Genomic DNA, 13,579 nt, shown 5'->3' on the forward strand with positions numbered 1-13,579 from the left:
TTATTAAAAAGGTACTGTTCCTTTGCAGACACTTTGTAAAATCCATCTGGTCTCTTGCTAGCAGGAGGGTGTGACTCTGGAAACAGCTGAGAAGGCATCCTGGAAAGCTGGGAGTACAGGAGGAAATGCAAATGATGAGGGCTGCTCCATATGCAGGAGTTCAAAATATCTTTTCTTGGTCTTAGAAACATCTGAGGCTTCCCACTTAAAATGCTGCCTAAGTAGGGAAATAGTGTCCCAAAAGGAGACATCTTCTCCTGGGGAGTCAGGAGTGAGGGTCTCTTTCTTCCTCAGGAGTAGCAAAATCCTTAGGGGATTCAATCTGAGAACAATATGTGAGGGATTCATCGGAGGAGGAATAGCCCTCCTCAGATTCTATCTGTGAAGCCAGAGGTTGACCTGACTGGGAATGCTGGGTCCGGAGTACCTGAAAAGCCTTGAATAAAGTCCAGGGAAAGGTCTCCCAAGCTGGAGTAGGATCTTTAGCCCTGTGTTTTTCCTTCAGTTTCCTTTTTAAAGGGGTGGAAGGAGCAGAAGTAGGCCTGGGTGCTGACCTTTGAATAGATGGCAAGGCAGTAAATGGCCCCTCCGACATCATGAGCTGTGGTTTCCCCCTCACCATCAGGAGCTGATGGTTGTAAAGCCTCAGCGGACATACTCTGAATACCTGCTGCACTGGCTTCCATTTCAGTTTCCAGTAACAGGGAAGTATCTGAAGTCCGGAGCAATCCTGGGCTAACACTCATCTCTAGGATCTCACCAGATTCCTGAGGCGCAGCTTGGACATTGGGTCTCACTTTTTTAGCCTTCTTCCTTGGTGGCTTGTCGGAGGTGCCTGCTGTGCCTTCCATCCTGGATGCCAAGAGACCAAGTCGCAGATTCTCTAGAGATTTAAAGCAGACAAACAGCTTCTAAGGGTTTTGGGGACAAAAGATTGGCAAATATCACAGGACTTCTAGTCGTGACATGCCCCTAAACAAAATAAACACTGACCGTGCATATCCTTATGTGGAATTTGTCTTACACAACAGCACTTTACCAGTTTCAGACACGTCATCTAGGAATGGAAAGAAACAAGCAAAAAACCCACAAGTGTACTTATCTGAATGCGGACAGCCTGAAGCAATAGTCTAAATCAGATGGCCGAAGTCAAACAAATGCCGGATTATTGGAGCTGGTGCATGGACGTCTGAAACGCACTGCAGCAGAAAAGTTCTGATTTGGGTATGCACAGATGTCACAGATATAGCAGGCATCAGTTTATGGCTCTTACATGCAACGTCTCTCGTATTCCTGCTTTCAAGACTTTGGTACACTGGCCAGATGTCCGGTGCTCCAGGCATCAACTCCCCAAGGTGAAGAATACTGCAACATGATAATAAAAAGACATCTAAATTTTTCTTTTACCAGAAACCACAAAACAAGAAGGCTCAAAAGCATGCACTAAACCCTGAGCTAAGCTCAATAAATTACTCCTGTCCAGAATCATGGAAGAATGAGGAGACCTGCATTAATGTTTTGTGTTTCTTTTTGATAGGAATTTATGAAGAAATAGACCAAGAACTGGTAGGAATAACCTCCCTGGATATGGGCACAACTTTATGGCTAGACAGAGACACTCTGTCCCTTCTCCCAGGACCGACGAGAAGGGCTTCTCACTTGCCTGCTAAGAGTATGCCAGCAGCCACAGAGGAATATGTCTAATCCCCAATCCATTGTTGGCTGTAGGAACTACAGCACCAGTACTCAAGGAAAAACATAAGTCCAAGGAACCAGCTCTGGCCACGGCAGAATCACTTACCTGCAGCCGAGGCACTTGAGCAGCCTGTTGTGGTGCCAAAGGCTGTTTAATAATTTTCTTCTTTTTTGGCTGAAAGAAGGAAGTGAGGAGCTGGTAAATTGTGTAATGGTAAATTGTTGTATGGTGCTCGATTCCCTGGGAAGCCAAGAAGCAATAGTCAGTAAAGCAAGTAGATAGTAAAAAAAATACTTCTCTGATAAAACAATGAAAAGCTTTACACACTTACCCCAGCCCGCTCCTAAAAAGTAAATTAACAAAAGTTTCACCATAGAGAAAAGTAGCTTAAAATGATCTTTAACAACTTTTCCCCTCAAAAGTAAAAAACACCGCTGTTTAAAAGTGTTCAAAAATCATCTGTCAAATTAAGCACTTAAATCTAAGATAAAATATGAAGTTTTATAAAAAAAAATGTTCTGTCATAAAATGTAAAATGGAAGTTTTTTTCCCTTGAAGGGAATTTCTGTGACCAGCAATGTAAGAGCAATAGCTGACCATCGATCCTCAATAGCCGAGCTTTATCTTCAATGGCAGGAAAGATCTGAAGGGCTTGGCACCCAAAACTGTCTTGAGCTTAACAATGGACAGGGCATGTAGAAAGTTTGCTGAAATGTTGTAAACTGACCGGCTGTAATATCAATGGCAGGATACAACCCATATAAAGCTTAGGTCACTACAATGGTGATCAAATGAAACAAAATATTGAGAATAATATATAATATTAACTATGCTAGTGCATTACTTGCAAAAATAATACTTAGAAGTGAAGTCAGTTTGCACAACACTAAACCCCATGTAACAAACACATACATCCTGATCTACTGCTGCATTTTAATGGCTACAAAAATGTACAGTTTAAAATTGATATTTATATTCAAAGTTGATATGAACAAGAATCCAGATTCCAAAGTGCATGTAGTCATTTGAAAACATTAACCTCATTCACTTTATAAGGCAAATTGCGAAACAGAACTAAACCTTAAAGGTCATTATAGGGAATCAGTCTCCTACACTGACATTTTCTCTTTCTGGATGACATGTAACCTCACAAACAAAGAAAATGAGATAAGAAAACCCCAGTGTGGAAGTTATCTGAAAATCGCTTGTTAACCAGCACAAACAAGGAGCGTTCAGACTGACGATCGCAGATGACGTTCAAACTGGCGGCAAAGTTCTGAAGTATGTACGTCTGTACATCACCTTTATGCCTTATGCTGTGAACAGGGGGCACATGTGTGACATAGGACGTTTTTAAAATCCTAGGGCTTTGGTATACTGGCTAGATGTTGGGCTACCCTAGGCAGGGAATCCCTTCAGTAAACAATACTGCAACAGTGACACAAAAGGACATCAACTTATCTACAACTAGTCTTGTGGTAGGAATAATGCTGCAAGACAAGTAGTAGATGAACAAAAGTATAAATATTTAAAACAAATCACCAAAACTGCCTCCCATAAAACTATTCATTCTTTATGAACATTTTACTTTCACAATTAGAGGCGGAGTGTTGTTCAGTCAGCTGTACCACCATGACAGTATGTAACTCACTCAAAGTCTTACCAGCATTCTAGTCTTCTTTTCAAAATGGGCCCTTTCAGTCCTTTCATGTGATCTACAAGACAAAAAAAAATACTAAATGGTAGCATGGACATGCATGCAAAAGTTTCTGATCTTAAAATAAAACAAATGTAATATTTTCAATATTTAACCAAAATAACAAATAAACTGACTTAACTTACCTTAGAATTATAGCAGACACACACACACACACACACACACACACACACACACACACACACACACACACACCAGAGCCTTCTACAACAGGCTCCCCTATACACGAGTTGTACAGGAGTACCATCAGCCAACAACGCAAACCACTTGAAAAAGATTTGTGATAAAAATCAGGGGAATACTCTGTCAAACTATGTACATCAGTTTATTAATAGGCAACAATCCTCAAAAAATACTCCCATTAACAATATATCAATTCATTTCACCCTTCAAACACGCATGCACCCAAAGCAGTGGAGGTAACTAAAAAAACACTAAAGTCTACACCAACAATAATTAAGAAAAAAGGAAGCAAGTGAAACCCATTGTGCCTTGTGAAACTCCTCCCTTTTCGTACATCAGCTATTAAGCTGTTAATTTGACAGGTTACACAGCAGGTACACCTAGGACAAAGTTCCAGCAAAAACTAATGGTAACCACCAAATAGAAGGGAAAGAAAGCTGTGGTGAAAGCCTACACCACCACCATTGATTACCTGAACTGCAAAGCATCACTCAGCTGTAAAAGGTAACATTTCAAGAAACATGAAAATTGATGACCAAGAAGTTGAGTCACAACTCTCTCAGAAAACGGATCTATAGATTGCTAAGGAGATGGACAATTCTCAAGTGGCATGTTCCTCAAATACCTTAGGCAAGTGTCTCCTGTATCCATCATGGTAAAAACAAATGACCAGTTGTCTAGTTATATAGTCATGGTATAGAATCATTGAAAATACAAGGCACCTGGGTCATGTGGCCACTTGCACCTTGTCAGTGACCATCCTTAGACCTTGCCTCCTTTTCAAACAATGATAGGGTCAGCCATGCCTGTGGTGAATTTATGAATACCATCCAACTGTCCATTTCCTTTTTAAAGGAAGATGGTGTGTCACACTGCCTGACCGAGAGCAGTGGTCGTTTCAAAGAGGGGGTAGTCATTATGTGATAAATTTCTCTCCCCGCCATGAAATATTTACTGAAGCAGGTTCACATATCTAGTCCTAGCCTCTGCTGGACTGTTTAATTTGTGAAGATAAGAGGTTTTGGACTGCCTGATCCCCAATGACCCAGAAGTAAAGGCACAGACCATCCCCAAGGAGTCTATAGAACACGAAATACAGGGACATAGTCTAGCTTCTTTTGGTACCGCAGATCTTTTACGCCCATGGTCTTTTTTTTTTTTTGTCAGGAACCTTTGGGGTCTCTCCCACTGCTTAACTTGTCTAGTAAATTACATCCCAAAGGCAGTACTGTAGTCAATGATGGTCTTGATCAGTGCAGAATACAGAGGGGTAAAGACTTCTTTGAATGTAGACGAGATGCCTTTTGTTATTAGCTGTGCCACAAAGAAAGATTTCCTAACCACTGTTGCGAAATGATGAAATGAAAGGGAAATGTCTAACCATGTTCCAAGGTCTCAAACAACATCTTCAATTTGGAGTGGGTGGGATACAGTTCACACTATATGCCAGGGAGGTATGTTTACCAAATCTAACAATATCACATTTTTAGAATTTAATTTTAGGCCACTTTCTGAGCACCAGCTTTTAATATGTGCAAGTTCATATTGTACCATCTACATAGCAGAAGGGGATTTGAGTGCGACACCCAGTTTACAAGCATCTGCAAACTTGGCTACTCAGAGATCCCACTATTTGATTTGAAGATCAGAGAAGCGCATGCCAAACAGGTTCTAGAAAATATCCCTATGGGGCATTATTACTAAGCTTCACATAGCCGGAGGACATACCCATGCCTCTCACTGTGTGGGTTCTTTCCCTCAGCCAGTTTGCTATCCACTTTACTACACAGGGATCAATTTGGAGCACACACATCTTGCCAATTATGTTATCTGTGGTTATGGTATCAAATGCCTTTGGCATGGTCAAGATATGCTGTATGGACATCATAGTCCACTGCTTGTATTACAGTCTCAAAAAAAAGAAAAAAAGAAAATTGCCAGATTTGTCAGATTCACTACTGGAGATCTACCCTTAAAGCCAGCCTACTGTGTTGTCAAGTCTTACAAGATTTTTAATATTGGAATTTATTAGGCTGTGATCTGTTCCACAGCCTTGCAGATAAGGATCTTCAGGCTGATGGCTCTGCAATTTCTAGGATCTGCAACGAGACTGTCCTTGTGAAGTGGCATCCCAACTTCTGCGTGACATATCTCAGGGAAAAAGCCAGTAGATAAGCTCAGGTTGAACAGCTTGTAAGAGCGGGTCCCCACCAGCACATGTTTAGTGCTGTTCATCAGGCAGACTGGTATGCTAACAAGTGCCAGACAGGATGTATTTTTGTTCTGGAGAGTACTTTTAGCAAGTGTTCCTTAGTAATGATAGGTGGCTTGAAATCCTTGGGAATATGTGGGCTTTGTGTAGAGGTCTATGGGGTAAAATTTGCACTGAATTTACTTGCTAATACAATGAAGACAGCCACCAATTCCAAGTAGCAGCATTATGAAAAATTTCAGAGCAATGTTAGGGGTTATTACATAATTTCCTGATATAGGAAAAGGATTTGTAATTATTCTCTGCTTCCTGTTTCAGCTTAAGTTTATGGGATGCCTTTTTTCCTGATGGCATTTTTCAGTACTTTACATAAGTTTTTGATAAGGATCTTGATTTGTGGGCCTTTAGTTTTGCTGTATATTCTAAGGAGGTTTTTCCTTATATTGTATTGTTTATTTATGCATGTAGACCGCCATGCTGGTTTGCTCTTACATGTCACATTTTGTTTAGTTCTGGTAGGGACCGTCAGATTACTATAGTTTTCTTTGTCAGCACAGAATCTGCTTAACTATTAGCTGTGTCAGCATTTTGTGGATTACAGTAATACTTGAACTTTGAGAGTTCATTACAGAAGTGTAAGTTTGCACATCTGAAATCTTTGAACACTATGACATCTGCATATGTTGGTTTGAGGATTTTGAAGGAAAAGGTTTCTAGTATGTGATCAGACTTTACTAAGGAAGGGTACACACTAGTCAAGAATATAAGACGTCCTCTAGTGAGCTCTCCGACTACTTGATCCATGAAATAGAGGAATTTTAAGCATAGCCTACATTTGAGGTATAGGTCTTCCAGTTTAAAGTCATGCAGGACAACTCAGCTTTTGTTTATCTGCAGTTCACACAACATATTTAAGAATTGGGCATTTTTATGGGATTCATCAAAAGGGTCTTGTAACATGCCATGATTTGATAGTTGGCTTTATTTAAAGTTGAATCTCAATACTTTCCATTTGTGGGTCACTTCTGGCAAGATCATTCTGATAACTCAAACTCAACCTCACGATCTCAGTCTAAGGAAAGCAAAAAATAAGTTTGGTACTCATCATAATGTTCCATCTGTTTTGTCAATCGTTTATTCCTTGACATGTGGGATAGAGAATCCAGCTACATTATACCTTGGGTGGACTACTGGAATGATATTCCCAAGTACCATAGAAACAAAGGAAGCTCTTCCCCTGGAAGCCAGATCCAATTTGTAATGAGTAATAAAGGTATGTAGGGTAGCCCATTTCGCTGCTGCACAAAAGTTATCCAAGGAGGCCCTGGAGTGGAAAACTGTAGAAGTGGCTATTGCTGTGGTACAGTGTGCCTTAACAGGTCCAGATAATTTTGCATTTCCTTCATATACACCAAGAGGAATGTTGTCTTTCAACCATCTAGAAAAACATAACTTTGGATATCAGTCTGCCTAGTCTAGTACTAGAAAAAGCAATAAACATTTGATCAGGTTTCCTGATAAGTATTGTTCCAAGGAGGTAAAAATGCAATTGTCTGTGGACATCTAATAAATGAAGACAGTATTCACCTTGGTTTGAAAATTTTGGAAAGAAGACTGGTAAATTTATAGTCTGGTTAATATTTGACTCTGAAACAACCTTTGGTAGGAAAGATGGAGTGGTCCTTAAAGAAACCTTATCTGGGTGAAAAATCAAATATGGAGGTTAACATAGTGCCTGAATCTCCAAAATTATTCTACCAGACATGATAGCTATTAGTAAAGCTGTCTTCCAGGACAAGTACTTTAGCTAACAAGTAGCTGCAGGCTCAAAGGGTGGGGTACAGTAAAGCCTGAAGAACCAAACTGAAATCCCATGGGACATATGGGTGTTTATAAGGAGGCTTCAGCATCCAGGTCCTTTCAAAAAAGCTTTGCAGAGTTTATGAGACATTAATGGGACGTCCTGTAAACTACTGTGAAATTTTGAAATAGCCACTAGATGAACTCTGATAGTAGAAGCAGAAGCCTCTCCTTCAAAAAGCAAGGTCAAAAACTCAAACGTTTGTGATAGGAGCTGAGAAAGGGTCAATGTCATTATCACAAGCTCAACATGAAAAGCTCTTCCATTTGCTACAATAATATGGAAGGTTTAAGAGAGGCCAAAATAATCTTAGGGACTGGAGAAAACAAGTTTATGCCAGGTGATCAATGAAGTGGAAAAGCCATGCTGTGAGCTTTAGGTTCTGAAGCATCGGATGAACTAATCCCTCTGGATGGAACAGAAGATCTGGAGCTGGGTCCAGAGTCCGGGGCTGCTAAATCAGATGAGGCTAGTGGAAGGGGAAACAAATTTGTGGAGGCCAGAATGGGGCAATAAGGATCACTTTTCTCTTCAACCCAATTGCTTTCTTCAAAAATTGAAAGACTAACAGAATCAGGGGAAATTGAAGGACTAACGGAATCAGGGGAAAGGCATATAGAAGTCCCGAGGGCCAATCATGAAGGAACATGTCTCTCAGGGACTCCCCTGGAATGGGGACCAGGGCAAAGTAGGTGCTGCACTTGTTATTTATGGGTGATGCAGAGAGTTCACAGCAAGGCTGCCCCAGCGGCAAAAAATCATTTGTGCCACTTTCAGATTGAGAGACCACTCATGAGGCATGAGAATACATCTGCTCAGCTTGTCTGTTATCACACTGGAAGTTCCCGGGATGTGCATTGCTATTAAAAAGTGGTCAGAAGAGATCCCCCACTACCAAACTCTGACCACTTCTCAACAAAGGGGGTAAGACTTTATTCCTCCCTGTTGGTTATTGTACCAAACCACTGATATGTTGTCTGCCTGGATCGCAATTGTCCCTGGAGGAAGCACAGCCTGAAATGCCTGCAACGCTAACAGTACTGCTCTCATCCTAGAACATGGATATGCAAGCTGGCCTCTATAAGTGACCAAGTGCCTTGCACAGTCATGCCCAGCTAATGCCCCCCACCCAATCTGGGAGGTTTCTGTGGTCACTATGGCCTGGGGCTGAGGTGGGATGAAAGGTCATCCTGCAAGAATCTCTTTGGAGTGAATCCACCAGAGAAGAGCCTTTTTGCAATAGCTGGTTACCAAAACATGATGAGACACTAGCTGACAAAGAATGGACCATTGGGATACTAGAAGCCATTGTAGAATTTTCATGTGGAGTCATGCTAGAGGTAAGTAATGGTTGCTGCCATAGAACCCAAGGCCTGCAGGACCAGGTGTGTGGCTACTGTCTTGTTGCTGATGATTTTCCTGACTTCAAGTCTGATCTTTTCTAGATGGGGGAAGGGAAGAGAAGCTATGCAAGTGTTTGTAGTCATATTTGCCCCTATAAAATTCCAAATTTTGCACTGGGACCAGTTGAGACTTATTGTGGTTTACTGTGATCCCCAGGTAAGCACAAGTCTGAATGATGCAGTCTCTTGACTTTAAGAGATGCTTGGTGGGAGCGGTGATGAGCCAGTCATCCAAATAAGGAAATACTCCAAGTCCCTGTAGTCTCAAGTGAGACACTACCACTACTATGCATTTGGTTAACACTTCGGGGGCTGAGGTGAGGCCAAAGGGCAGGGCTCTGAATTGGAAGTGACTGGCTCCCAGCCAGAATCAGAGGAATCTCCTGAAGTGCTTTTCCATCTTGATGTGGTAATACGCGTCCTGGAGATCTACTGAGAGCATCCAATCATATTTCCCTAAAAGGGGAAGGATGGACTGAATCGTGACCATCCAGAAATTTGTTTATTGAATGGATTTGTTCAGAACATAGAGATCCAAAACTGGTCTCCAGTCCCCTGTCTTCTTTGGCACTAAAGAATCCTGAGTAAATTCTGGATACTTTCTGGTCTGGAAAGACCTGTTGGATGACTTTCCTAGAAGTTTTTTTTTTTTTACTTCTTGAACTGCTGATTCCCTTTGACTGGGTGAAACATTTGGGATTCTTTTGAATTTCTTGGGGAGGGAGTGGAAAGGAATGGTGTATCCTCTGATATTGATCCTTTGCACCCAAACATCTGTATTTAACTGTAGCCAGGCATGTTGGTTCAAGGATAATCATCCCCTAACTGCTTCCACAGACAAGCAATCGGGCCTCCTTTCAGGAGCACTGGTAGGGTCTGGCAGAGAAAGAATCTCTGGAACCCTGATTTTGAAGGCCACCTCTGCTACATGGGTGGCATCTTCCATTAAAAGCTCCCCCCTCTACCCCTGAGGGAGCTACCACGTGTGCCCTGGAAAGACCCTTGGGATTTTTGGAACCATATTTTTCCACTCCTCTGGTTCCTGGGGAAGAACCACTGGGGAGTAGAGAAATGTATGCCCACTGCAGAAAGGGTCTTCCCATCTTCCTCACACTCCTGCAAAGGGATCTTAAGATGGAGAATAGACCATTCTAGGAAGTGCCAATTCTGGTTAGTCAAGAATTACTGTTGGAACCCCAGGTGTCGGTGCCAGGATGAAAGATGGAACAGAGCTCATCGGTTCTGAAGTCTTGTCTGTTTTCTGTAGTGTCTGCTCTGGTGCTGAAGATGCAGGTGGTCTCTAAGCCAAAGCTTTTGGTTCTATAGTCTTTTCTTTAATCTACATTTTAGGTTGCTTAGTCACCAGTGCCAAAGGGGAAGTCAGTGCTGAGTGACTTCTCTTTTTATGCTTATCGATTCTGGATGATGAGGAGGTAAAAGGGTCCGTCTTACATTTGGAACCAGATAATGCCTCCTCAAAAGAAGACTTAAGCATGCCTTTCAGAAGTAATCTGTTTTTTTCTTTCTACTAAGGCTCGGTGACTAAATCCATGGCAGATTGAACAGTCTTCTTGTAAATGTAGTGAGCCTAAGCAATATACACATAATGAATGACGATCAGAGTTAGGCATTTTTCTGTCACACTTATTGAAGCCAGAAGAACCTTTTCCTTTATCAGCTATACTTACAGGAGAGAAAACAAACACACACACAAGAAAAATTGGAACATCAAGACAAAAAAATTACAGTAAAGTGCTACCAGCAATGGTAGGACCAGAATACCCAACAGTACAAAACTGACCCACAGTAAAGGTGATGAAGTGTGTTAGAAGGTAAAAGTTTTACAGTGAAGTGCTACCAGCAGTGGTAAACTAAGAATACCAAAGGTATACAAGAATTTTTTTTTTTTTTTTAAAGCTGGAAAGTAGGAAATTTAAAGAAAGTCTACCAACTATGGTAGCAAAGATTACACAAGTGTATGAGCGGACAGGAGAGGAGTGAAAAAGGAAAATAAGGTAGGAACTTGCTAAGGTAATATAGAAAAACTAAGAGTGAAAAAGGTACTACAATTGCTAGATAGAGAAATTTTAAAGTATAAAAATGTACTTAGCTCGACAGCTTTGACGACACGTCTGACACTAAGGGCAAACAAGACCTGAGGTAAAATGGAGAGGAGCATTCTGGGTAAGGATAAAGCTCGAGAGTTTTTAGTCCTCATGGGCTGTAGTATGGCTGAGTCAGTTGCGATTTCAGAATTGTACCCACATGTCAAGGAATAAATGAATACGGACATCAGATCAAATGATTCACATTGTGAATTATTTTATTGTGAGCCCAATAAAAGGCACCTTAGAGGTGTAGAGCATCCTCCTCTGTTTGAACAAGAGGGACTAACTCATATTTAGATGCATTTGTTCATTTAAGACAGATGCTATAACTGGCCATACCCTTGAATCATATTCAGCATAAACTATGTATTTTAAAGGCTGGTTTGGCACTGTGCACATAAAGACCCAGTGCTCTGAGATATTTTCCTGGTTATACTCATGACATCCAGGAACACTACGTTACATGCCAAGAATTTGATAACAATGCAGATAAGAAAGACATTACGACAGACAGAAGGTGAGATTATTGGAATAAGGCAGTCATTTCTCCAAAGTCAGTAAAAAGATAACTTTGAAGAATGCCTTTTATATAGTCCTGCTGAGCAAAGGGGTTGATCTTAAGTTGTCTGAAGATCTTAGGCATTAACTGGATACTGCAAATAATTTGCCTTTGACAAAAAATATGGACAAAACTGGCAGAAAATGCAATAGTTAGCACTACTGCCATAGAGTTTGACTCTTCTGTTGAAGTCCTAGCTGGAGTGACTTATGGGACATGGAAATGCCAGTTGGCAGCTAGTGATATTCCATACTGCCCTCTGGGCTGTGTGCATAAGAGTTTGCATGTGTTGTGTATGTGGCATAAGCATCAGGGTGCTTTATTTTCTAATGACTGCCATTCATCATCACCCCCCCCCCCATTTTCTACATGGGGTTAGGGTGTTGTATCAACTGCTTCCATCTTTCCGTTTTTAATGCCACTCCCCTACTTTCAACGGTCATGCCCGACTGCCACAGGTCTTCTCTCAGACAATCCATCCATCTTTTTGAATAACACGACAGTTTCCTCTTGCTTTGTTTCCTATCTTCCCCAAATCTTGTTCACTGGATTGTTTTTTTCTTTCCTACACATGTCCATATAACCATAATCTGTTCTCTTTAACTGTCTATGCAACTGGAGCTCATGGGCTTTTGTTTTGATGTTCTCATTACTTTGTCCCTCAGTGTGCATCTTACCACCTGTCTCAGGCACTTCTCCATCTCTAGCTGCCTCAACTGCTCAGCCTTCATTCCCCAGGTTTCTGTATTATACAATAGTTTAGAGTTGCACCACTGTTTTGTACATCTTACTTTTCAGCTTCTTTGCCATTCATCTGTCATACAGTACACCCCTGAGACACACTGCCAGTTGGCTGCAGCCACTCTGATTCTAGCTCTGTCCTTCTCAGACTTCACTTCTCCTCCACCATCCCTCTCAAATACTTGAAGCTGTTAACCTGTTCCAGCATTTTCCCTTCTTTAATTCTCAACTTCTTTGGATTCCGTCTGCCACCACTGCAACTGTCCTATTTGTAATCTTTTTCATCCTGTGTGTCTTCAGTTCTGCATTCCATTCCCTTATCACTTGAAGTTCTTTTTCAGACTGTCTGTAATGCCACATTGGCTGCATAAAATATCTTTGTTGATCTGTTCCCTCCAACCTATTTGTTAACGCAGTCCAACACCAGTATGAACAGAAGTGGGTGTGCTGAACCCTGATGCAGACCCAATTTTATGGTGAGCTCCTCTAGGACTTTGAGCACTGTACATGTGTCCTTGGGAACTACTACTACTGGAACTAGAACTAGAACTACTACTACTAGAACTACTACTACTACTACTACTGGAACTAGGAACTACTACTACTACTACTACTGGAACTAGGAACTACTACTACTACTACTACTGGAACTAGGAACTACTACTACTGGAACTAGAACTACTACTACTACTACTGGAACTAGAACTACTACTACTACTGGAACTAGAACTACTACTACTACTACTACTACTGGAACTAGAACTACTACTACTGGAACTAGAACTACTACTACTACTGGAACTAGAACTACAACTACTACTAGACCTAAAACTACTACTACTGGAACTAGAACTACAACTACTCCCACTACTACTACTCCCCACCACCACCAGCAATATTTCTGGGACTTTGAACCACTGCAGGACTGCCCAAATCAACCTTCTTGGAGAAAACATGACAAGGTCCCAAATCTAGGAATGTCCAATTGGACTCTTTCCTCATTGCTAGCTTCTTCTCATCTAGCGGTCTCACTGCAAACATGGGTCAGTTGTGCTGCATCCTAATCTGAATCCAAACCGCTCATCTCCCGTTTTCTTTC

The 13,579-nt window shown here is 41.3% G+C and overlaps 1 protein-coding gene across 2 annotated transcripts in view; it reads right to left on the reverse strand.

Annotated features, from left to right (window-relative positions):
• LOC122815653 (protein artemis-like) overlaps positions 1–13,579 on the reverse strand; it is a 934,783-nt gene that overhangs the window by 713,364 nt on the left and 207,840 nt on the right. For both annotated transcript variants that reach the window (XM_044088335.1, XM_044088334.1), the window contains exon 2: positions 3,360–3,411. In XM_044088335.1, coding sequence (XP_043944270.1) covers positions 3,360–3,406 — 47 coding nt within the window. In that variant the 5' untranslated portion in view covers positions 3,407–3,411. The remainder of the gene's footprint in view (positions 1–3,359; positions 3,412–13,579) is intronic.

This window comes from Protopterus annectens, chromosome 11.part0 (genome assembly GCF_019279795.1).
Source record: "Protopterus annectens isolate FY-2018-M chromosome 11.part0, PAN1.0, whole genome shotgun sequence".
In the NCBI taxonomy this organism is placed as follows: domain Eukaryota; kingdom Metazoa; phylum Chordata; order Ceratodontiformes; family Protopteridae; genus Protopterus; species Protopterus annectens.